The sequence below is a fragment of the Equus asinus genome, chromosome 20, assembly GCF_041296235.1.
Source record: "Equus asinus isolate D_3611 breed Donkey chromosome 20, EquAss-T2T_v2, whole genome shotgun sequence".
Taxonomy (NCBI): Eukaryota; Metazoa; Chordata; class Mammalia; order Perissodactyla; family Equidae; genus Equus; species Equus asinus.
The window spans coordinates 25,933,607-25,959,758 of NC_091809.1; the positions used below are offsets into that span (position 1 = coordinate 25,933,607).

The 26,152-nt window shown below is 42.4% G+C and overlaps 1 protein-coding gene across 2 annotated transcripts; it reads right to left on the reverse strand.

Moving 5' to 3' along the window:
• Window positions 1-1,978: 1,978 nt before the first annotated feature.
• LOC106826937 (zinc finger protein 709-like) lies at window positions 1,979-26,029 on the reverse strand. 2 transcript variants are annotated; one of them, XM_070492154.1, is made up of 4 exons: window positions 25,862-26,029; window positions 7,524-7,650; window positions 7,253-7,313; window positions 1,979-6,864 (listed from the first exon to the last, which is right to left on the reverse strand). In XM_070492154.1, exons 1-4 carry the CDS (start codon window positions 25,862-25,864, stop codon window positions 5,385-5,387), a joined length of 1,671 nt encoding a protein of 556 aa, XP_070348255.1. In that variant the 5' UTR covers window positions 25,865-26,029; the 3' UTR covers window positions 1,979-5,384. The 2 variants fall into 2 exon arrangements, with proteins under 2 accessions (XP_070348255.1, XP_070348256.1); XM_070492155.1 differs by lacking the exon at window positions 7,524-7,650 and having other exon boundaries at window positions 1,986-6,864; window positions 25,862-25,997.
• Between the last annotated feature and the right edge of the window lie 123 nt (window positions 26,030-26,152).

Sequence of the window (26,152 nt, forward strand, 5' to 3'; positions counted from 1 at the left end):
GGAAGGGGATTTGGCTATTTGGAAACTGGCGATCTTTAATAAAGATGAGTGAAGGCCTTGAAGTGATGCCATCCCTTTTCTTGCTCTTTATTTCTCCCTAACCAATAGAGGCAAGAAAAAAAAGAATGAAGCCTAAAAATAAATAAATAAATAAATGGGAAAATAGCCCATGTTCACGGAACCTTAGATTTAACATTGTTGAAATGGCAATACTTCCTAGAATAATGTAGATTTTCAACTAAATCTGTATCAGAATCTCAGCTGACTTTTTTATGCTGTAGATAGTTCATAAAAGAAACCTTAACTAAAATGGAGTTGGGAAGGCCTGTAGGGGGAGCTCTCACACCCTACCATGCACCCTCAATTACACGAAACACGAACAGAGGGTGGCTTCCATCTTACATAAGTAAAACTACTTTACTGCTGAAGGAAGATTTCTCTTCTCACCAGGCAATGGCCCAGCCAATGAGAAACGCTGCAGCTCAGCCAGTGAGGGGCCATTGCTGCCCTGAGCTGTTACTTTCCAACAATGGATTTTCATTTAGAACATACCCTGCCTACTCTCTCTTTTTCTCTATAAAAGCAGCTCCTTTTCTTTGTTTTCTAGATTTGCCTATGGTTTGCCCTAGTGTGCACACCCCAAATTGCAATTCTTTTGGCTATTCTTGAATCAACTCATTTGAGATAAAATAATGGGCAAGTTTGCTTTTTAAATTGACAGTAGAAATTGACAAGCTGTTTCATAAATTATATGGAATTGCAGGGAAACCAGAAGAGTCAAAGCAATCTTCAAAAGTAAAACACAGTAGTAGGATTAACATTTCCTTATTTCAAATCTGACTACTCAGCATGGTAATCAAGGAATGTGGTGATGACACAAGGACAAACAGATCAATGGATTCAATTGAGAGGCCAGATATAAACCCATTCAATTATGGTCAACTGATTTTCAAAAAAGGTACCAAGAACAAGGAAAGAATATTTATTTCAAAAATTGGTGCTGGGACACCTGGATAATAACTGCAGAAGAATGAAGTTGGAGCCTTACATTACACCACATACAATAATTTACCAAATTTGATCAAAGATCTAAATCTGAGGCAAAACTGATACTCTTAGGAAAAACATAGAAGAAAATATGACCTTGGATTTGGCAAACAATTATTAAACATGTCACCAAAAGAAAACCAGTAAAAAAAAAAAAAAAAAAAAAAAAAAGATGATTTGAACTTCCTTAAAATTAGTCACTTTTGTGCTTCAAAGGACACTGTCAAGAAAGTGAAAACAAGGGTAGGCCTGGTGCACAGTGGTTAAGTTCTCATGCTCTGCTTCAGCAGCCCAGGGTTCACAGCTTTGAATACCAGGCACAGACCTACACACTGCTCATCAAGCCATGCTGTGGCAGTGTCCCACATACAAAATAGCAGAAGATTGGTACAGATGCTAGCTCAGCAAGTCTTCTTCCAGCAAAGAAAAGACTGGCAAGATGTCAGCTCAGGGCCAATCTTCCTCAGAAAAAAGGAAAAAACTAAAAACAAAAGAATATATCTAGAGAAGAGGGGAGCAGCGGTACAGAGAATCTTCTCAATCACAACAGTCTAAATTTGTTGCCTGGTGGACACATGAAGGGATGCAGACAAGTCCAACCTGGGCTGGATCCTTCATGTTGGATTTTGGAGGCAACTGTAGAACCCTACAGCTTGGGTCAAATGGAAATCAAACCGTCCTGGTTTTGAGGATATTCTTGATTAGCAGGGCAAGAATGAGGAAAACAGACTGGAAGGACAAGTCTGAGAAGGCCCTTGGCTTCTGTCTGTCATCTGTCTATACAGATGGCTCCAAAACTTGCCTAATCCCATTTCATGTCTGCATTCCAAATTTCCTGTTTTGATGAATTCACAGAACCATAAGGATAATAGATTCTAGAAAATGTAGTTCACAACACTACTCACGTCGACATAACACAGTCAAGAAGAATCATCTCCAACTCTGTATTTTATTGTCCTATCACAGGTCTCTCTTCTTAATGCAAACTCTATAGCCCAAATCCCAGCCAGAAGCAGTGACAAAGAGCAAAGGACAAAAGATAAAAATAATAGTTCACGTGAGACTATACGATGAACTTTGCATACAGGCAAATATATAGAAAATGTTTATTGGCAAGGAAAATGGAATAAGGCTCTTCAGGCCAATGAAATCGAAGATTTCTCTAAGAACAAAAGGTGGAATATATACATATATATGCATATAATGGGTAAGGCTTATCCAGGACTTGCCACAGGAGATCAGTAGGAAACAACCAACAAATACCAAAGTGTAATTTTTCAATGTTTCTTTTCTTAACAGAATTATGAAATTATATAAAAATTAAAGCTATTTGCATAGTAGAAATACACTTCAATTCAGCCATGAAACCAACAGACTTCAAAATATAAACACAGAAATCTTACTGACTAAAGGGAAAAAAATTACCTATTAAATTTAAGAACTCTGGCTTAAGGAATACATACAGAGTATCTCACTCCAATATTTACTTGCAAAAGTAAGTAGAACTCCATACTACAGAGACTCACTTGAAAAAGGAGTCACTGAGAAAGGCCATATTAGAATAATTATAACACTTCTTCCACGTTGTGAAGTTTTGAGAGTACTCTACATGAATTAATTTGCACCAGGCTTACCCGTATCACAGGCATACCGTCACATATTGTGGGCTCAGTGTCAGACCACCACAATAAAGCAAACATAACAATAAAGTGAGTCACATGAATTTTGTGGTTTCCAAGTGCATATAAATGTTTACACTACAGTTTATTAAATGTGCAACAGCGTTATGTATTTAAAAAATCAATGCACATACCTAAATTTAAAAATACTTTATTGCTAAGAAATGCTAACCATCACCTCAGCCTTAAGTGAATCCTAATCTTTTTGCTGGTGGAGGGTCTTGCCTCAATGCTAACTAATCAGGGTGATGGTCACTGAATCCTGGGATGGCCACAGAAATGTCTTACATTAAGACAACAATGAAGTCTCCCACATTGATGGGCTCTCCCTTTCACGAATGATTTCTCTATAGCATGTAATGCTGTTTGATAGCATTTCACCCACAGAACTTCCTTCAAAATTCCAGTCGGTCCTCTCAACCTCTGCCACTGCTTCATCAACTAAGTTTATGTCATATTCTAAATCCTTTCTCATAATTTCAACAATCTTCACAGCATCTTCACCAGGAGTAGATTCCATCTCAAGAAACCACTTTCTCAGGTCATTCATAAGAAGCAATTCCTCATTTGTTAAAGTTTGTTCATGAGACTGCACCAACTCAGGCACATCTTCAGGCACCATTTCTACTTCAAGTTGTCTTGCTATTGCCATCACACCTGCAGTTACTTCCTCTGTTGAAGTTTGAACCTCTGAACGAGGGTTGGAATCAACTTCTTCCAAACTCATGTTAATGTTGATATTTTGACCTCTTCCCATGAATCATAAATGTTCGTAAAGTCATCTATCATTGTGAACCCTTTCCAGAAGGCAAGGATTTCAATTAACTTTTCCCAGATCCATCAGAAGAATCACTATCTATGGCAGATACAGCCTTACAAAATGTCTTTCTTAAATAATGACTTGAAAGTCAAAATTTCTCCTTGATCCACGGGCTGCAGAATGGAGGTTGCCTGAGCAGACAACAGTAATCTCATTGTACATCTCCACCAGAGCTCCTGGATGACAAGATGCACTATCAATGAGCAGTAATATTTTGAAAGGAATCTTTTTCTGAGTAGTAGTAGCTCTCAACAGTGGGCTTAAAATACTCAGTAAATCATGCTGTAAAGAGATGTGCTGTCTTCTAGGCTTTGTTTTCCCATTCATAGAGCAAAGGCAGAGTAGATTTACCCTAATTCTTAGGGGCCCTAGACTTCTCAGAATGATAAATAAGGGTGGCTTCAACTTAAAAGTCACCAGCTCGTTAGCCCCTAACAGGAGCCAGCCTGTCCTTTGAAGCTTTGAAGCCAGGCACTGACTTCTCCCTAGCTACGAAAGCACTAGATGGCATCTTCTTCCCATATAAGGCCATTTTGTCTGTTGTCTGCTGGGCACACCTTCATTAATTATCTTAACTAGATCTACTGCATAACTGCTGCAGCTTCTCCATCAGCACTTGCTGCTTCATCTTGCACTTTTCTGTTACGGAGATAGCTTCTTTCCATAGACCTCATGAACCAACCATTGCTAGCCTCAACTGTTTCTTCTGCAAGTGACTCAGTTCTCTCAGCCTTCACAGAATTGAAGAGAGTTAGGGTCTTGCTCTGGATTAAGCTTTGCCTTAAGGGAATATTGTGACTGGTTTGATCTTCTATCCAGACCACTAAAACCTTCCCCGTATCAGCAATAAGGCCAGTTCACTTTATCATTCATGTGTTCACTACAGCAGCACTTCAAGTTTCCTTCAAGAACTTTTCCTTTGCATTCACAACTTGACTAACTGGCACAAGAGGGCTAAGTTTCAGCCTGTTTTGGCTTTCAACATGCCTACCTCAGTAAACTTAATCATTTCTAACTTGACTTAAAGTGAGAGATTTGTGACTCTGCCTTTTACTTAAACCCTTACGCCACTGTACAGTTATTAATTGGCCTAATTTCACTATGGTGTCTCAGGGAATAGAGAGGCCCTAGGAGACGGAGAGAGAGATGGGGGAATGGCCAGTCAGTGGAGCAGTCAGATCACATGCTATTGATTAAGCTTGCTATCTTATACGGGCATGGTGTGGGGCCCCAAAAACATAAACAATTACAATGGTAACATCAAAGATCACTGACCACAGATTACCATAATAGAGTAATAATGAAAAAGTCCGAGAATTCCCCAAACGTGACACCAAGACACAAAGTGAGCAAATGCTGTTGGATAAGTGACACTGATTTATTTGCTCAATATACTTGCTCAATGTGGGGCTGCCAAAATCTTCAATTTAAAAAAAAAAAGCACCTCAAAAGCACAATAAAGTGAAGTGCAATGCAACAAGGTATGCTTTTACTTATATTAACATGATTTCTTGCCAGTACAGTTTTCAATACTACTCAAAAAGTACTTGCTGAAATTACAAAGTTTCTCTATTTTTTAGTCATATAGTATGCATCCACTGCACATTCTCACATGGTTTTGTGGGGCAAGTGAAACTTTTCGTACATTGTTTACATTCAGGAGAATTCTCTCTACTATGAGTTTTTTTCATGGTTCCCAAAGAAATGAGACAGCTGAAGGCCTTCCCACATTCTTTACATTCATAGTTTCTCTCCAGTGTGCCTACTTATGTTTCACGTGTCCATGAAAGTTTGTGCAACAAAGAAGGCTCTCCCCCATTCCTTATGTTCATAAACTTTCAGGTATGAGTTCTTTCGTGATTTCGTAAAGAATTGGGACGAGTGAAAGCTTTACTACAGCTTTTACACTGATAGGGTTTCTCTCCAGTATGTGTTCTTTCATGTGTTCGTAATGAACTGGGACAATCAAAGGCTTTCCCACATTCCTTACATTTATAAGGTCCATCTCCAGTGTGCTTTATCATGTGTCTTTGAACATTTGAGAGATAAATGAAGGCTTTCCCACATTCCTTACATTCATAGGGCTTCTCTCCACTATGAGTTCTTTCATGTTTCTGAATGGAACTGAGATAGGCAAAGGTTTTACCACATTGCTTACATTCATACGGCTTTTCCCCAGTATGACTTCTTTCATGTTTTTGAAGGGAACAGGGAAAACTGAAGGCTTTGCCACATTCCTTACATTTATGAGGTTTTTTCCTAGTATGAATTCTTTCATGATTTTCAAGGGACCTGGGAGTACTGAAGGCTTTACCACATCCCTTACATTCATAGGGCTTTTCTCCACTGTGTGTACTTTCGTGGCATTGTAAGTAATTGTGACAATTAAAGACTTTCCCACAGTCCTTACATTTATAAGGCCCATCTCCAGTGTGCTTCATCACATGTCTTTCAAGGTTAGTGAGAGAACTGAGGGCTTTTCCACATTTTTTACATTCGTAGGGCTTTTCTCCACTGTGTCTCCTTTCATGAATTTGAACGGATTTGCGACAACTAAATGCTTTACCACATGGCCTACATTCATAGGGTTTCTCTCCACTATGAATTCTTTCATGTTTTCGGACATAACTTGGCCAAAGGAAGGCTTTACCACATTGCTTACATTTATACGGTTTTTCTCCAGTATGAATTCTTTTATGTTTTTGAAAGTAATTTGGACAACTGAAGGCTTTACCACATTTCATACATTCATAAGGCTTTTCTCCACTGTGTCCCCTTTCATGACTTCGAAAGGATCTGTGACAACTGAAGGCTTTACCACATTGCTTACATTTATATGGTTTCTCTCCAGTATGAATTCTTTCATGTTTTCTAAAGTAAGTGGGGCAACTGAAAGCTTTACCACATTGCTTACATTCATACGGTTTCTCTCCTGTGTGAGATTTTTCATGAACTCGACAGTAACTGAAACAACTCAGGGCTTTACCACAGTGCTTACATCTATAGGGTTTCTCTCCAGTGTGAATCCTTTCATGCTTTCGAAAGGATTGGCGATACTTGAAGGCCTTCCCACATTCCCGACATTTATATGGCTTCTCTTCGCATTCCTGATACACGCATGATTTGGATGTAGTGTGAGATCTAAGGTGCCTACTAAAGGATGAATGATCCATGAAGACTTCTCCACAAAAACTGCATTTACAAAGCTTTATTCCAATGGGAGTTTTCTTTGTCTGATTATGAATTGGAATCTGGCTGAAGGTTTCCCCATACTGACTACCTTCTTTACTCTTAACAAGTCTCTCAAGCATATGACTGCTGTAAAACAAAGAGAAGCACACTATTAATGGCTTATTTACTAATGATTTCATACCTATCAATAGTTACGACAATGACTTTTTTACTGTAATCAAGGAATGTGTAAATTCCAGCACTCTGATTGAATGTTGAATGCTGTGCAAGAGGGCTCCATCGTAGCTATTACCAAAACAGTGATATGCATAACTGAGGTTTCTAAATAGTGTTTCCAAGTCTACTACTTTTCAAACACTATCTACCACATTTGAGAAAAATATTTTGATAAAAATATTCTAGGAATGAATCAATATGAAACTGTGCTGATTTGTTCTATATGCTGTTTTTAAAATGTCATGACACAGGAAGATTCTCGCATGGGATATTGCTTTCTCATGTGAGTGCAACTCACCTTAGATCTGTCCTGTGATTTTCATAGTGATCTTCAATGTTATGGTCTTCCCATTTTCCTCCTAAAATGCAGACCAGGAAAAGTCATCGGAAATTGTAAAAGACTATAGAAAAATCGTTAGATTCTAGGTCGATGATGAGCTGTGACCATGCCTAGTTTATTTACAATCTATTCCCTTTCTACATTTCACCTCCTGAAACAGCACTGATGAGCAAGCAACACTAGTTTTCTAACTGACTACGTAATTAAGTAAGAATGTTGTCATCCCTACCTATTGAGGCCAGATTCCTGAAGGTTTCCTTCATCACATCTCTGTAGAGTTTCTTCTGGGATGGACCCAGCAGAGCCCACTCTTCCATGGTGAACTTTACACTCACATCCTCAAAGGTCACTGAATCCTAAAACATCCCAAATACATATATAGGAGGATGAGTGAGACAAACAGCAGTGTGGAGCTATACTCAAGTCATAAGAAGTTTACATATGACTCTGTTGTCTCCGTATATTTATTCTATAACCTGGTCTTCAGAACTCATTCTCTGGCACACTCACTTCCTCATAAATTTAACAGCATCACGAACACATGGAATTTATTGTACATTTTTATTCTGATCACTTCAAGTCTTCATTGCTCTGTAGTGTCAGGATACGAGAGCCCCTTGGAGAAAAGAAAGAAATGCTATACAAATGACATAAATATTACCATATTAAGCACTGCAATTCCTCATGAGATAAACTCCTTCATATCCTTCTTTAACACCCACCATATCACACAGTACTGCATAAAGCATAGGGTCACATCTACATGAGGGTTTAGTGAATAAAAACAAAGCAAAGAACTGCAAGCTTTCTCTTCTATTCCCATCCCCAAACAGGAGACACCAGAAGGCCTGTGGAAATCCAACCTGTAACAAGATCCAGCTGGCCATATTGTCCTGACCTAGTCCAGGCCATGAGAAGTAGTCACATCCAGCTGGCTGAATGAAAATATTCTTGTGGAGGAAAATGATTTATAATTAGTTTATAAAATATTTCCACAGACTCAATTTTATCTTCTCTTCTCTATCTCCTTTCATGGGGCTAGGAAGTTATTCAGAAGCTATAGCTCAGGCATGTGGAAGAAGGCATGTAACATAGACCTGCACAAAATCCCTCCACTCATGAGCCTCACGGTTAGTTCCCATCAATTTTTAGACACATAGGAATGCACACTGATGATGAGCTCGCATAAGAGGTTTTCCTGGCAGAATCATAATAGTGTAACCTGGGCCTTGGTGACCTTGAGGAACAGGTTAAGACGTGGAATTTGCAGGAAATTTCATTGAGGTCCACGATGGTTTGATGATGAATTTGCACATGATTAAAACTACACAAAGAGTTCAACAGTGCTTTCCTCCAAAAGAACATAAAATCTCCTTTCTCTAATTTCAGCAATACCCAACCAGCCACTCTAGAGGCTGGCCTCTCAATTTCTCTTTTCTGAGTTCCCCTGTGAGGCACAGCAGCATGACAGCCCATCCCAAGCATAGGAACCCCTCAGTGGCATAATTCCCCTAAATGCTGGTCCCGGAAAGAGATCAATAATCCACTGACGTCCATGTGCAGGAAACAGAGAAAAGTTCCCGATAGCAATTCTGAGGCTGGAATTGACCTATTCAGGAGAGGAACAGCAAAATAGGAACCCCTCTCTTGTTGTGGGTCCAGAGGGTAAGAGGCGCTGCCTGCTCAGCCCTCATTACACTGCTACCCCTAGTTCCCAGGGGATATGTTCTAAGATCCTCAGTGGATGCCTGAAACTGCAGATAGGACCAAACCCCACACATACTATGCTTTGTCCCATACATACATGAATATGATAATTTACAACTTAGGCATAGTAGAGACTAACAACAATAACTAATAATAAAATAGAACAGGTCATAAAAATGCAGTGTGATAAAAGTTACCATAGATGTTAGCAACCTCAGCATACAATTCTTTTCCTTTCTTTATTAATTTGAGAACTTCCACCTTTTCACTTAAAGGAAGCACTTTATGGCTTCTCTTTGGCACATCCGAATTGCTAGCACCCCTACGCTTGTGGTTTGGGGCCACTATAGAGTAACATAAGGGTTACTTGAACACAAGCACTGCAATACTGTGCCGGTCAATCTGATGACTTAGATGATACCAGGTGACTAATGGGTGGGTACCACATACAGTGTGGATACTCTGGACAAAGGGATGATTTACATTCCAGGTGGGACAAAGCATGACGGCATGAGAGTTCATCAGGCTACTCAGAACAGCATGTAATTTAAAACTTATCAATTGTTTATTTCTGGAATTTTCCATTTAATATTTTGGACCACAGTTGACCATGGGTAACTGAAATGGGGGAGAGCAAAACCACAGACAAGTGGAAACTTCTGTACTCTTTCTACAGCGGAAGTGTAGAGCTCGATCATAATCAAGCCCCACTATCTAGTTTACAGAACAGAGTGAACACGAGCAGGCTCGAGACTGGTTATCCTTCGAAATTCTGGCTCACAGAGTTCATCTGTTGCTGGTATCCTCGAACTGGGATTTTCAGAGTGACTCTGCCAACCTTACAGATAAGAGGCCTCAGTGTGTCTAAAGTGTCTGTGCAAACAATTTGGTCTATAGTAAACTCCTATTTCCCTTTGAGAGTCTGTAATTTTGTCACATGTTAGGCAGAGGATGCCTATGTGATCAACCCCCAGAAAACACCCTGGCCACTGAGTCTCTACTGGGCTACCCTGGGAGACAATAATCCACACCTGTACTCACAACTTTGTTGCTTGGAGAACTGAGCCCAGCATATGTGACTACAATGAGAGACATTTGGAAGCTGACTCCTTGTTTCCTCCAGACCAAATTCAATTCAGTACCAAACAAGACTAATAAAGGATATTTAATGATCTTCATGGAAATTTTTTTTTAAAGATTTTATTTTTTTCCTTTTTCTCCCCAAAGGCCCCAGTACATAGTTGTATATTCTTCGTTGTGGGTCCTTCTAGTTGTGGCATGTGGGACGCTGCCTCAGCATGGTTTCATGAGCAGTGCCACATCCACGCCCAGGATTCAAACCAACGAAACACTGGGCCACCTGCCATGGAGTGTGCGGACTTAACCACTCGCCCACGGGGCCACCCCCTTCATGGAAAATTTTTAAATTGGGGGTAGTATGTCAAAGTAAGTGAAAGGATGGCACATCTTCTCAGAAAGAACCAACCTGTGTCACCTCTCCCAAATCAGATCTTTAGAACATCCTATAAATCCTCAAAACACACTCTTTAGGAGTCAACAAAAACTACTCCTCCAAACCTAATAAGAGGAACAATTGTCAAAAAATGAACAAAGTGTTCTGAAGAATAAAGTGGCGGTCCACCCAACACATATCAAGAACTTTTAAGCTACAGGATGCCACATGATACAGTATTAGCAGACAGACAGACAGAACAAGGGAAAGGAAAAGTGTCTTCCGTGGGTTGGGATTTAACATGGAAAGTCGGTGAAGGACAGAGTGGGCACTGGAGAGCAGTGCCAAGTACCATGAGCGCTTTAATACCCGGGGCAGGGACACACTGTGATCTAAGCGGAAAAATGCATTATATTCCCCTCTGTTCCATGGACAATAGTCAATTCATCATAGATCTAAATGTTAAAGATAAAACGGGGCCACCTTCAGAAGTCACAGGTAAGTGATTCATTGACACAACAATAGGGAGAAAATTCTCATAGAAGAAAAAGAGTAAGCCATAAAGCCAGAGACTGACAAATTCAAATATACTAAAATCAAGGTAATTAGACAAACAAAAGGGAAAAAAATCAGCAGTACAAAAGGGTTAGTTTGCAGAGTAAACACGGACAGATGCATAATTTTAAAATGGTAAAAGAAGCAAAACACTCATCAGAAGATGAAATACCACGCATGAAAAATGACCGTCACCTTGTAATGAGGTAAGAGGCAAATAAAATGTCAAGTCCCCATTTCACAGTGATTAGAACAAAAATTCATCAATTTAATAACCCCAAGTATTGAAGACCATTGTCAACAAATCAATAAATTATGCACAAATAGTGGAGGGCTCCAATGATACACTCCATTACCATTTCCTGTAAATTTGAACCCAATCACTAGCTACAGCCCAGTAATTTTTTTCTTATGTTTTATTCTATTTTTATTGCAGTAAGAGTGGTTTATAACATTATATAGATTTCAGGTGTACATCGTTATACATTTCGATTTCTGTGTAGATTACATGTTCACCACCCAAAGACTGAATATAATCCATTACCACACGCATGTGCCTAATCACCCCTTTTGCTCTCCTTCCTCCCCACTTCCACTCTGCTAACCCCCAATCCAATCTGTTTCTATGTGTGTGTTTGTCATTGTTTTTATGTTCTACTTATGAGTGAGATCATACAGTATGGAACTTTCTCCCACTGACTAATTTCTCTCAGCATAATACCCTCCGGGTCTATCCATGTTGTCACAAATGGCCAGATTTCATCATTTCTCATGGCTGAGTAGCAATTCCATCGTGTACGTATACCACATCTTCTTATGCATTCGTCCCTTCATGGGCACCTAGGTTGCTTCCAGGTCTTGGCTATTGTGGATAATGCTGCAGTGAACACAGGGGTACATGTATCTTTATGCATTTGTGTCTTCAAGTTCTTTGGATAAATACGCAGCAGTGGAATAGCTGGATCATAGGATAGATCTAATTTTAATTCTTTGAGGAATCTCCATACTGTTTTCCATAGTGGCTGCACCAGTTTGCACTCCCACCAGCAGTGTATGAGGGGTCCCCTCTCTCCACATCCTCTCCAACACTTATTGTTTCCTGTCTTGTTAATTATAGTCATTCTGACGGGAGTGAGGTGATACCTCACTGTAGTTCTGATTTGCATTTCCCTGAGACTGATGTTGAACATCTTTTCATATGCCTGTTGGCCATCTGTATACCTTCTTTGGACAAATATCTGTTCAGATCTTCTGTCCATTTTTTAATTAGGTTGTCAGTTTTTTGTTGTTGAGATGTATGAGTTCTTTATATATTTTGGATATTAACTCCTTATCAGACACATGGTTTGGAAATATCTTCTCCCAGTTGTTAGGTTGTCTTTTCATTTTATTGATGGTTTCCTTTGCTGTGCAGAAGGTTTTCAGTTTGATAAAAGTCCCATTTGCTTATTTTTTCTATTGCGTCCCTTGCCCAGTCAGACATGGTACTTGAAAATATGCTGCCAAGACTAATGTCGAAGAGCATACTGCCTATGTTTTCTTCAGGAAGTTTCATGGTTCCAGTCTCACATTCAAGTCTTTAATCCATTTTGAGTTAATTTTTGTGTATGGCGTGAGATAATGGTCTACTTTCATTCTTTGGCCATGTGGCTGTCCAGTTTTCCCAACACCGTTTATTGAAGAGACTTAGCTTTCTCCATTGTACGTTCTTGCCTCCCTTGTCAAAAATTAGTTGTCCATAGATATGTGGGTTCCTTTCTGGGCTCTCAATTCTGTTCCATTGATCTGTGTGACTGTTTTGGTGCCAGTACCATGCTGTTGTGGTTACTATAGCTTTGTCATATATTTTGTAGTCAGGGAGTGTGATACCTCCAGCTGTTCTTTTTTCTCAGTATTCCTTTGGCTCCTCAGGGTATTCTGTTGTTTGATATAAATTTTAGGATCCTTTGTCCCATTTCTGTCAAAATTGTTGTTGGAACTTTGATAGGGATTGCCTTGAATCTGTAGATTGCTTTAGGAAGTATGGACATTTTAACTATGTTAATTCTTCCAATCCAAGAGCACGGAATATTTTTCCATTTTTTTGTGTCTTCTTCAACTTCTCTCAAGGATGTATTATAGTTTTCCGTGTACTGGTCTTTCAGCTCTTTTTGGTTAAGTTTATTCCTAGGTATTTTATTCTTTTTGTTACAATTGTAAGATGGGATTGTATTCTTAATTTCTCTTTCTGCTACTTCATTGTTAGTGTATAGAGATGCAACTGATTTTCAGATGTGGACTTTGTATCCTGTAACTTGACCATATTTATTATTTCTAAAAGTTTTTTTAGCGGATTCTTTATGGTTTTCTGTATCATGTCATCTTCAAATAGTAATAATTTCACTTCTTCCTTTCCAATTTGGATCCCTTTTTTTTTTCTTGCCTGATTGCTCCGGCTAAGCCGTCCAATACTATGTTAAATAAGAGTGGTGAAACTGGGCATCCTTGTCTGGTTCCTGTTCTTACAGGGAGAGCTTTCAGTTTTTCTCCACTGAGAATATTAGCTGTGGGTTTGTCATATATGGCCTTTATTATGTCGACATATGCTTCTATGCCCATTTTATTCAGAGTTTTTATCATAAATGGATGCTGTATCCTGTCAAATGCCTTCTGTGCATCTATTGAGTTGATCATGTGATTTTTATTCATTTTATTAATGTGGTGTATCATGTTTATTGATTTGCAGATGTTGAACCATCCCTGCCACCCTGGAATAAATCCCACTTGATCATGGTGTATGATCTTTATAATGTACTGTTGTACTGAATTTGCTAGTATTTTCTTGAGGATTTTTGTACCAATGTTCATCAGGATATTGGCCTGTAATTTTCTTTTTTTGTGTTGTCCTTGTCTGGTTTTGGTATCAGGGTAATGTTGGCTTCGTAGAATGAGGTAGGAAGCTTCCTCTCCTCTTCAATTTTTTGGAAGAGTCTGAGAAGGATAGGTATTAAGTCTTCTTTGAATGTTTCATAGAATTCACCATGGAAGCCATGTGATCCTGGACCTTTTTTGGGGGGAGGTTTCTGATTACTGTTTCAATCTCCTTATTGGGCTATTCAAATTCTCTATTTCTCTCTTGATTCCATTTTGGAAGGCTGTATGATTCTAAGAACTTATCTGTTTCTCTAGATTATCCAATTTGTTGGTGTATAGCTTTTCGTAGTATTCTCTTATACTCTTTTGTGTTTCTGAGGTGTCTGTTGTAATTACTCCTCTTTCATTTCTAATTTATTTCAGCCTTCTCTCTTTTTTCTTGGTAGTCTAGCTAGGGTTTGCCAATTTTGTTTATCTTTTCAAAGAACCAGCTCTTGGTTTCATTGATTTTTTTTTTTTTGTCTCTATTTCATGTATTTCTGCTCTGTTTTTATTATTTTCCTCCTCCTACAGATTTTGGGCTTTGTTTGTTCATCTTTTCCCAGTTCCTTTAGCTGCACTATTAGATTGTTTATTGGGGATCTTTCTTCTTTGTTGAGGTAGGCCTATATTGCTATCAACTTTCCTCTTAGAACCACTTTTGCTGTATCACATAGATTTTGGCATGTCGTGTTTTCATTTTCATTTGTCTGCTGATATTTTTTGATTTCTTCATTAACCCAATCATTGTTCAGTAGCATTTTGTTTAATCTCTACATATTTGTGGCTTATTTAATTTTCTTTCTGTAGTTGATTTCTAGTTTCATACCTTTGTGATCAGAAAAGATGCTTGGTATTATTTCAATCTTCTTAAATTTACTGAGACTTGTTTTGTGGCCTAGCCCAGCAATTTTTTAACAATGTCCACAGAATTTATTGTGTATTTGCGCTTGGAGACTCATACAAGGGTGGCATATGCTATTAGCAAAACATCTAGAGGATCTACCAATAGAACCACAAAGAGTATTCCAAAACATATATCAATAACCATTATCATTATCTACTGTATAACAGTTATGGTCACCTTGCACAGGCAGGTGGACTGCAACCCATGATCTGATTCAGATGTCTACGATGACAAAACACACATGCCTAGAAGGTATGAAAAGGTGTATTACTTCCATAATGAAACTGTCAGGGGAGGGGAGGGCAGGCCTCTGAAGCAGGTGGGAAATGGCTTGAGAGAGCAAGGAGAGGAGACTGCCTGGGTGTTTCCCAGGAGAGGTGAGGGGGTGGGCTAGGGTGAAAGTTCAGGTACCAGGGCAGGGCCTTCTGTGGATGAATCACTTGCCATAACTAAAAGGAGGAGCACCCAGGCTTTCTTTTCACTGTGTACAGATGTGGGGCACAAGGGGATGAAGATTTAAAGCTCTCTCGGCAGTCAAACATCAAAAAAAGGAGTCAGACACTTCTGGCCTCTGGTCTGGCATGTAAGGAGCTTAGAAACCAGCTTCCACTCCTCAGAAGAAAAAAGCCAAGAAACTTAAAATCATCAACTCTTCATTCAGAGAACTGAAGGCACAGGGTAAACCGCTGTGTATACAATTAGGAAGAGAGACCAAAAAAGTAGCCATTTAAAAATGTGCCCAGAATATTCTGTTCTTCTTGACAAGGCATGTCCTCAAAACAACCTGTTTCACAAGAGCATAACTGACTGGGATTTTCCCAGAGCCTAACTGACCTGGGGGGGATGGAAATAGCCAATTTTAATCTCTTCTAGCCTTTTCTGCTTTCAAGAGTGGGGCAGTTGTGAAGATAATAGGCTTTTCCCCTCCTGACAACAAATATGTGGTGTCTGTCCCAATGCCACTTCTCCAACTCTACATCATCAAAGAGGTGTCCAACAGTTCAGTTCAATCCTAACACTAACCACTGAGAGTTCCCATCAGACTGTACAATTGAAGAGCTCAGTCGCACACAATGCCTCAACTTCAGATGCCAACCACAAATGGGGTGTCACCATTGCTACCAACAATTCTCCTCAGACATCTACAAATTCACAGATTCTCTCCACACCCTGTCAGGCTTGGCAATTTGCTAAAACAAATCTGAGAACTCAGTAAAGCCATTTACTTGCTCTTCTTGGTTTAATATAAAGGATACAGTTCAGAAACAGCTACATGGAATAGAGGCATGGGGCAAAGTAGGCCAAGGGTAGGGGTGAGGGTGGTGGATGTAGGGCACCTCTGCTCTCTAGATATGTTACCCTCCCAGCGGCTAGATGTGTTCACCAACCCTGACACCCTCTGAATTCTGCCTTTAACGTTTCTGATGCAGGTTTCACTACATGGGCATAATTTATTAAATAATTAGCCATTGGTGATTAACTCAGTCTCCAGCCCCTCTCTGCTCCCCAGAGGCTGGGAGCTGAGGCTGAGAGTTCCACGTCTCTAATCAAAGATCAGTGGTTCTGGTGTCCAACTCCTATCCTGAAGCTATCCAGGAGCTGGCCAAGAGTTGTCTCATCTAAACAAAAGACACTCAGGACCAGTGCACTGGTGTAGTGGTTAAGTTCTCGTACTCTGCTTCAGTGGCCCAGAATTTGTGGGTTCACATCTCAGTGTAGACCTACACACAACCCATCAAGCCATGTTGTAGCATCGTCCCACACACAAAACACAGAAAGATTGGCACAGATGTTAGCTCAGCAACCATCTTCCTCAGGCAAAAAGAAGAAGATTGGCAACAGATGTTTTTTGTTGCCAAACAAAAAAAAGACACTCTATCACACTTATTACTTGAGTAATTCCAAGGGATTCAGGAGATTTTTGCTAGGACCTGAGAACAAAGGTCAAATATCTTTCTTATTATATCACAGAAAGTCAAGCCCAGGGACACAGCCTCACTTAAAGATTGAGACCCAATCACTGGACTGGCCACAATCACTCTGCCCACACCTCCCTCTACATCAACTGGGCTCCTGTTTAATGTTAGTGCACTACACTGAAGGAACTAGATGCTTTCCAGTAACATCAGGAAGACAGCAAGCATGTCCCGTCTCACCACTCCTAGTCAACATTGTACTGGAATAACTAGCCAATGCAATTAGATAGGAAAAGAAGACAAGAAGTATAGAAATTGGGAAACAAGAAATAAAAATGTTTTGGGGGCATATGACAAGATTGTCTACAAAGAAAATCTCAAAGAATCCCAAATAACAACGAAAACCTCCTAAACAAATAAGACATTAGAGAAAGGATGAAGGATAAAAGGTTAATATACAAAAGTCCACTATGCTCTATAAATCCACGCAAATATACTGACCTTTGACAAAGGACCAAAGGGAAGTCAATGGGGAACATAGTGAATGGGAAACTATTTACAAAAAATAGTGTAGGGAAAACCGGACATCTAAAAGCAAAAAAAAATCTACACACAGATTTCACACCTTTCACATAAATTAACAAAGTGGATCATAGATTTAGTGTAAAATGCAAAACTACAAAACTTCTAGAAGATAACACAGGCAAAAGTCTAGGTGACCTGGGTTTTGGTCATTAATTTTGAGATGGAACAACACAGGCAAGGTCCAAGAAAGAAAAAACGACAGGTCTGACTACATTAAAATGAAAACTTGCTGCTCAGTGGAACAGTGTTAAGAGAATTTAGAAACAAGCCATAGACTGGCAGGCAATCTTTGGAAATCACTTATCTGACAAAGGACTAGGACCCAAAACATCCAAAGAATTCTTAAAACTCAACAAAATTACAATAAACAACCCAATTAAAAATGGGCAAAAGATCTAAACACACACTTTAATGATGATATACAGATGGTAAATAAGCACATGAAAAGGTCCTCAAAATTGTATATCATCAGGGAACTGCAAATAGAAGAAGAATGAAATATCACCACACACTCTTTACAATGGCTGAAATTCACGACACTGAGAATACCAAACAATGGCAAAGACGGAGGGCAAGAAAAACCCGCATCCATTGCCAGTGGGAATGGAGAATGGGATCCCTACTTTGGAAGAAAGTCAGTTTCTTCAAACTAAGCCTGCTCTTCCCATACGATGGAGCAATCATGCTTCTTCAAGTTTACCCAAATGAGTTGAAAACTTACATCCACAAAAAATCCTGCATGTGAACATTTTGGAGAGATTTATGTATAACTGCCAAGAATTAAATGTAACCATATATGTCTTATACACAAATGAATAAAAAATCACTGGTACATCATAGGACGAAATATTCTTCAGAGATGAAAAGAAATGAGATTATGAAGCCAAAATGCTATGGAGAAACCTTAAAATCATATTGCTAAGTGAAAGCAGCCAACAGGACAAGGCTACGCTGTGTGATTCCAAGTATGCGGGAAAAGGTTCTTGGTCTCCAGCGATGTGGGGTGGGAGGAGGGAGGATGAACAGGTGGAGCACAGGAGCTTCTTAGGACAGTGCACATGTTCCACAGTAGTCCCCCCTTATTCATGGTTTCACACTCCGTGGTTTCAGTTACCCACAGTCAAGTGAGATCCAAAAATATTAAATGGAAAATTCCAGAAATAAACAATTCATGAGTTTTAAATTGCATGCCATTCTAAGCAGCATGATGTAATCCGGCACCATCCTGCTCCGTCCCGACCAGGACGTGACTCATCCCTTTGTCGGACACATCCACGCTGTACATGCCACCTGCCCGCCAGTCACTTAGCAGCCACCTTGGTTATCAGACTGACTGTCGCAGTGTCACAATGCTTGTGTTCAACTAACCCTTATTTTACTTGATAATGGCCCCAAAGTGCAAATTTAGTGATGCTGGCAATTCAAATAAACCAAAGAGAAGCTGTAAAGTATTTCCTTTAAGGAAAAGGTGGACAGTTCTCAACTTAAAAACAGGAAAAAAAATGTATGCTGAAGTTGGAAGATCTATGGTAAGAATGAATCTTCTATACATAAAATTGTGAAGGAAAAAGAAATTCATGCTGGTTTTGCTGTTGTTCCTTCATCTACAAAAGTTACGGCTACAGAGCATGGTAAGTGCTCAGTTAAGATGAGGCACTAAATTTGTGGGTGGAAGACATGAACAGAAAATGTGTTCCAATTGACTGCAACGTGTTTCCCCATAGGTGCGTATGGACAGGAAAAAACATAGTACACATGGGGCTCTGTACTACCCGACCCAGTTTCAGGCATCTACTGGGGGTCTTGGAATGTATCCCGAGGAGAAGGGGGGACTATCGCATATGATACAGAAATGATGGAGTCACGTCAATTCACATTAGCCGAAGACCAGAGACTATACAACACAAAGAGTCAACCTACTGAAGCTTATGGACTTCTGTGAATCAAAACTGGCTCATCGGATGGAACCACAGTAACGGGTACCACAGTAACACAAGACACACAACACAGGGCAAACTGTGTGGAGGCAGTGGGTTATGGCGGAAGTCTCTGCAGTTTCTGATCAAGGTTTCTCTAAACCTAACTGCTCTTAAAAAAGAGCTAAACCCTACTAGGAAAAAAAAGATGAAGAAAGATGTGCTAATATTCATCCCTGATGACTGACTGATGACAAAAACAGGCCATCTTTCATTCAATTAATTTGACCTTATTTCAACAAGCCATTATGGTGCTCTATGAGGCCTGCAGCCTGAGGCTTGGAAGAGAGGAGAAACTTCCTCTGAGTGCCTTGTTAAGAGCCCAGCACCGTATGTTCTGAGACGTGAAATGAGAACCTCCGTTTCTATCAGTAGTGTCTCAACTCCAGTGGATAAAAAGGCCTTTTTTGTGGCCTATTCTATGCAGAGACAAGTGTTACTATGATTTATATTGAGGACAAATGAAGCAAGAGATTCCCAGAGTTCTTTTACCACAAAGGGGCAACTCTTAGAGAATCACTCAGGAGCCGTAAACACGTGCACGTGGGGACAAGTGTTGGTCAGCACTAGGATGACTGCTTGATGTATGGTCACTGTGATGACCCTTGGGTTTGGTCCTTCATCAGAGATGTCCCAATTAAGACATGAAAGCCAGCAACTCTACCTGAGCTCCATCATGAACATATGTGGTGATGTCATCCCTAAAGTCTATGAAATGCCCATCGGTTTTCACTCCGGGAGTCCTAAGGAGCTCCCCAGGCAGCCTGGGGATCTGGGAAAGGGGTGACCTCCTTTAGCACCATGGCACCTGGCAATGGACTGAGGACATGGAAGGCCACCTACTCCCATAGGCAGGATATCGTAGAAACCGCAGGTTTGGCCCCATGGTGTCTTAAGGGGGTCTCCAGAGCCATGCTGAGCCCCTGGGGTGCTGTTTCCAGGCTGCAAGTCAAAATGGACTGCTGGCTAGGTGGTCCCATGCTCAGAGCCATGTACTGCCAGGATCACCCGGTGAGTAGAGGTCACTGCGGCTCTTTTGCTGAAGCCTCTCCAGTGCAGGAGACTCTGAGGGCACCGTCAGGACTGCCTGTTGTACGGCAATTTAAAGAGTCTCCAGTGTTTTGTGGTACTGGTGCCCATTCTGGCGGGCTGATTTGCAATTAACAGCACAAATAAGTTCAAGTAAAATCTCTACACAAAAATGTTATCTCTAGAACAACAAAAGAACCTAGTAGATGCGGTGGGTGCTGAGGGACAACTGCTGTTTCTTCATAGTGTCAGGGAGGGAGCGGGTCTCTGCTTATCAAATAATTTCCAGAAATTTAACAAAGTTGTCAGGGCCTCATATTATATGTGTGGCAATGTCCCATCCACTTTTCTGAGCTCCCTTTTTCAATATTTGCATGTCCTGAATGTCCTCAGAGGATGTGTCATTAATGTAACATCGTCCCTGTGTTCTTGGAGGAACTAGGATGCAGCTCAGACCCCGTCTGCAGTGACTGTGGGAGGGCACAGCTGTGGAAGATCCATGAGGATAACCCAGTAAAGGGGCATCATGTCCCTTCAGAGGGGAAGGCCAAGTGCAGCTGAGAGACTGTGGACACAGGACTGGACAGAACAGACTCAGCCAAATCTGCGATGGCAGGATATTGATCACTTGCTGATTGACTGTGGTCAGTAATTTCCACACTATGGGGACTGGGTACAGGGGTCTGTCTGGTGCAGCCACAGCCTCGAGTTGAGGTAAACCACTCTCAGGTGTCAGTCGTTCTCTCCAGGTTTAACAACAGGAAAAATTGGGCTGTTAAAAGCACACTAGGGGGGCTGGCCCCATGGCCGAGTGGTTAAGTTCGTGCGCTCCGCTGCATGCGGCCCAGTGTTTCGTTGGTTCGTATCCTGGGCGTGGACATGGCACTGCTCATCAAACCACGCTGAGGCAGCGTCCCACATGCCACAACTAGAAGGACCCACAACGAAGAAGATACAACTATGTACTGGGGGGTTTTGGGGAGAAAAAGGAAAAAAATAAAATCCTAAAAAAAAAAAAAAAGCACACTAGGAATAATCAGCCCCTCACTAACCAGGTTTCCTCTACCCTTCTCAATCCTTCCAGGCCCTGGGAAATTTACATTGGGCCACGTTAACTACTTTCTTTGTGGGGGAAGGTCCCTGGGCTTCCATTTTCTCAAACCAATTTGTAAGTAGCAAAGACTTCATATAATTTTAATTCTGAATCATTGGATCAGAGCTTCCCAGCTCACTATGGGATATTTGAGGACAATGGGTGTTATGACCCTGGAGAGTTTAGGCAAAACCGTGCTTCTGATGGTTAAGGAGAAACCTTTGTCCTATTTGTCCTACATGCATTAATACCCCTAAGATCAGCAGGGGCACGTTACTTACATTTAATGGGATCCCAGGTGTAAACGTCATTTGAGACCAGGTATTGGTTGACTGCTTGAAGGTTTCTGAATTAGTGCATCACATCAGAGAGCAAAATTCATTCAGAACCCAGGGTGTAGAGGCTCAAAAGCCAAGCAGTGTACCTTTCTCTGTTTTGTTCCATAGACTCTGACAGTATATTTTTGACTACCAACGGGGCAAACTGTGGACCGTTGTTTCAGTACTTTATCTGCTGTATCCTTCCTCCTGCCCTTCTCTGTTTTCTTAGTCACTTGATATACTTCAGGGGAGGGAGCACCTCTGTACTCCCTGGTATTTAGGAATTTTTACCTCCCAAGAGCCTCAAAACAGTGCCGTCCGCGTTGGGAGGTGCCCCCACGACAACCGGCTGCCCTCTAGGTTTTAAGGTCCCTGGACTTCAGTCAGGTTTGAACTAATCCCTTTGCTGTGCCACAGGGGAGCCAAAGGTGCTGTCTCTTATAACCCGAGGGTCAGGATCTTTATTACAGTAGAGGCAGGGTTAGCAGCACAGGTACTGAGGGTCATGGGGACCCTCTGGTATTCGGAGTGAGGACTCACCCCACTATCTACTGAGCGCCTTTCCTCCTCACTTCTCTCTTATTAAATGACAGCTGTTTCAGGAGTGACCCCGCAATGGGCCTGCCTGTGCCACCCCCAACTCCAGGGTGTGTTAGGGCCAACCCAGCCTCTGTCACAGATAAATTCCAGCAAAGACATTGACCCACAAAGGCTTTAAGGAGGACCCAATCCCATAACTATGCTCCCAAATGCCTACGAATTTTCAAAACTGCCAACTCTGCTCAGCTGAACCTAGAACTGAGGTTGGTGGATCAACAAAGCAACACCGAGCAGAACAGCTCCCAGCACGAGCTCCCAGCAAGCAGCAGCCCACAGCGCATGCCACCACCAGGCAGCAGAGCAGGGGAGCAAGTCAGAGCAAGAGAAAACAGACCCACGGGTGGGGGTCATGTCTAGACATGCTGCTCAGGGCACCAACCGTTATGGTCACCTGCAGAGAGGTGGTTCCCTTGTTGAGGCTGATGTCAGGGTGGCACAAACACACAGAGGGGAGGAAAAGGCTTAGGACTCACATCATAGAGGTCTGAGGGGAGGGCAGGGCCGGCCTCTCAAGCAGCTCTGACAGGGCTCAGAAAGCAAGGAATGGAGCCTGGCCTGGGGCTTCACTGGGCCTGGGGGTGGGGCCAGGCAAGAGCTCTGCACACAGGCAGGCGCTCGGGTGGTGGGAATCTCCTGCCTGCTCTAGAGGAGAGAGCACCCAGGCTTCCTCCTCAGCTTGTCCAGGTGGGGGCACAAGGGAAGAGGGTGGGTGAGGCTTAAGCTGTGAGCAGTCACCCAACATGTGGAGTCTGACTGCTCATTATGAGGACAAAGTGGCTAAGAAAAACAGGCATTCTCGATCAATTTATAAAGAAACACTAACAGGAGACTCAAAAATAACCAAAACTGTACTTGAGGGTGGCTGGAGTAACAGTGCTGGAGGGGACCAAGATATATGAGGCAATGAATCTTACAGATTTATTTCAAATAAAGAGAAATCTAAGTATACTGTATTTTACTATTTAACAGTCTTTTATTTAAACTTTTGTACATCGGAAACCATTCTAACATTTAATTCCTTTAAACACTATCAGTTACAAAAGTGTAAATTATTGAAAACGAAAATTTTTAAATCTCTTTCTAGACATAAGGACATGCAGCATCCGAGGTTCCGGCCCCTCTATCTCCCACTGGGGTGTTTCCAGGAATAAGCAGGATATTATAATGCAATAGGGATTTGAGGTTTGCCACTGAAACACAGAAGGATTTTGGAAGATTTACATAAGCTTTCAGAAGAGTCCCTCAAGTCAATCAAAACAGGCATTTCATTGCTTTAGCCTTTTAACTTCGTTTGTTCTCTAGGAATATGTACATACAAAAACTGATCAAAAAATGACACATGCACCTGAGAACTTCAAAACATTCATCTCACATCTTGAGGTTCTCTGGCCTAAATGGAATAGAAATTCTAATTGTTTCCAGAATTTTCTTGCTTTGCTCACCTCCTATCTCTCCATCAACTTACAGTCTCAGGACCCGAGTGCTAAGGGAAACTAGGAGTCAAAGGGCTGCACTAGTCCATTGAGTAAGGAATCCAAAGAAAGGAAACACAAACACTGGAATCAGCTCAGATGAGCAGCCTGCTTCCCACAGGACAGAAGGAAAGCCACACTCAGAAGGTCCCATGCTCCTGACTCTCCTGGTGGAGACAGAGCCCTGGAGGGGGTCAGTCCCTGGAGAAGGAGGGGAGGGCACCTGAGCAGCCACAGGAAGGAGCTCTGGGAGCCCCACACACCCTCCTCTCCCCAGGGAACAGTGCACATGCTCCCTCTCTCAGGCTCCGTTCTCACAGTGAGGAAACTCAGCTGGATTCAGTTTAAGGTTCTGACCCAAATGGACCCCCAGATTAATGGGCCCTCATCCAGGACACAGAGCTCCTGACTCTCACAAACTTTCTCAGTGTAAACAAATTACTCTCTAAGCGCACCAACACTGTGGATGCAAAACTCCAATTACGTCTAGAAACAGGCCCAAGGGAACCACAGCGACAACCTCAGAAATGGCGTCACTCCTCACCCCAGGAGCACGTGCACCCCCAGCTTTCCAGGGCTCTGCAGCTCCTCTCAGGATAAAAGCTCCTTCCATGGGGGCGTGAGCAGTAGGACACCTGCAGGGGAGGCTCCCCAAGAAGAACTGCGGGGCCTTCAAGGCCTTCCCTCTGCAGCTCCAAGGGGCCTTAGCTTAGATCCAGTGCCCTCAGGCCTCTGGCCACACTGGAGCTTTTTTGGACCATCACTGATATTTTAAATACACAAACCCTGTGTTTGAACAGTCCAACTATAACACTCAAACCAGTCTTTACATGGAAATGAGGGAAGAAAATTGTACGGCACTTTGCTGGCTCAACAAGAAACCCCACAAGAATGTATTGCATTCTGGGAAAAAAGATGTTAATTATTATTTCTATGACAAGAAATTTCTTTATAAATTATTAATCTTACTTGAACACTGCAGGTCTGCAAGTCTAAGCCTAGAAATCCATTTGAACTCACCGAAAATACAAGAACAGCCCTCAGAATGTTACTGTTACACTCGGGGGAGGAAAAAAGAAAAACAATGTTTAAATCGTGGAATGTAAAACTGGAATAGTCTCTTTTTTCCGAAATTTACCTCTTTCTCCCTCTTTGGAGATATTTTATATTGCCTTTCAAGCTGTATTGATTAAGTAAATTTTTATTCATTGAAAAACTGAGACTAAAAGTGAACCTATCTTTTCAAGGTGACAACCCCAGGGAGGGGCAGCGCTGACAGGACAGATGGCCCGGAAAAGTTTCTCAAGAGGAACCTGCAGCAAAGGACTGCCAGCTGCGCGTCCGCGCCCAGGTCGCAGCCTGGAGGAGAGGCGGGAGGAGCTCGCACCACGCGCCTAACGGGGGGATGCGCTACTTTCTCTCAAGAAAAACATCCACGAACGAGGAATAAACCCTCTTAAAAGAGCCGCCCACTGACTGTGGAAAAGTGATAAACAACTAAAATATCGGGTCTGTTTGCGGTTGATAATGATGCTGTGAATCGGGGACCGGAAGTTGGCGTTCGGGAACGTGAGGAGGGATCTGGAAATTGAGGGATTTATTGTCGGTCCTGGAAGAGCTGGGGGGACAGGGTCGTGGATTGGAGACCCTGCTCCCCAAACGTTTAGGAAACTCAGGAGAAAACGGGTCCCCTCCGAGGAGAAAGGAGGCCCTGGGGACCCACAGACCGCAGCCCCTCCGCGCACGGACCCCGGAGACCGAGGCCCGACTGCCCTGCGGGCCCTCCCGCGGGCCCAGCACCGTCTGGGACACGCGGGGCTGTGGGCGCACAGCGGCCCAGAGACGCTCCGGCCCAAGTCGCCGCGCGCAGGGACCACAGGACGCCCGGGGCCCGGCTGCCGGCCCCGCCCCCACGCTGCGGCCGGAAGGGCCTGAAGGCCGAGCGGCGCCACCGCGGACTCGGGGCCGCAGACCCCGGAGGGGACCGCGGGAGGCCGGGCCCGCCCCGCCGCTTCCCACCAGCCCCTCCTCCCGCGTCCTCACCCCGGGAATGAACTCTCACCATTGCTGAGGCTCGTGGGTTCCCCGGCGTCCTCCCTAGGACTCGGTACAGGTCACGGAGCGACAGAGTCCGCGGCGGAGCAACGTGGGGTCCTTAAGTGCAGACGACCCGCCTTCGGAAGGACTGTGGAGCGACAGGAAGCCGGGGGTGGTTGCGGAGCGTCGCCCCGCCCACCTGCCCGGGAACCAACCCTGATTGGACAGTTCAAAACACCCCGCCCCCTCGCTCCTGAGTGGCAGCAGGATGGAGATTCTGTGTTTGAGCTGACTGGGAGGTGGACTATGTCCTCTC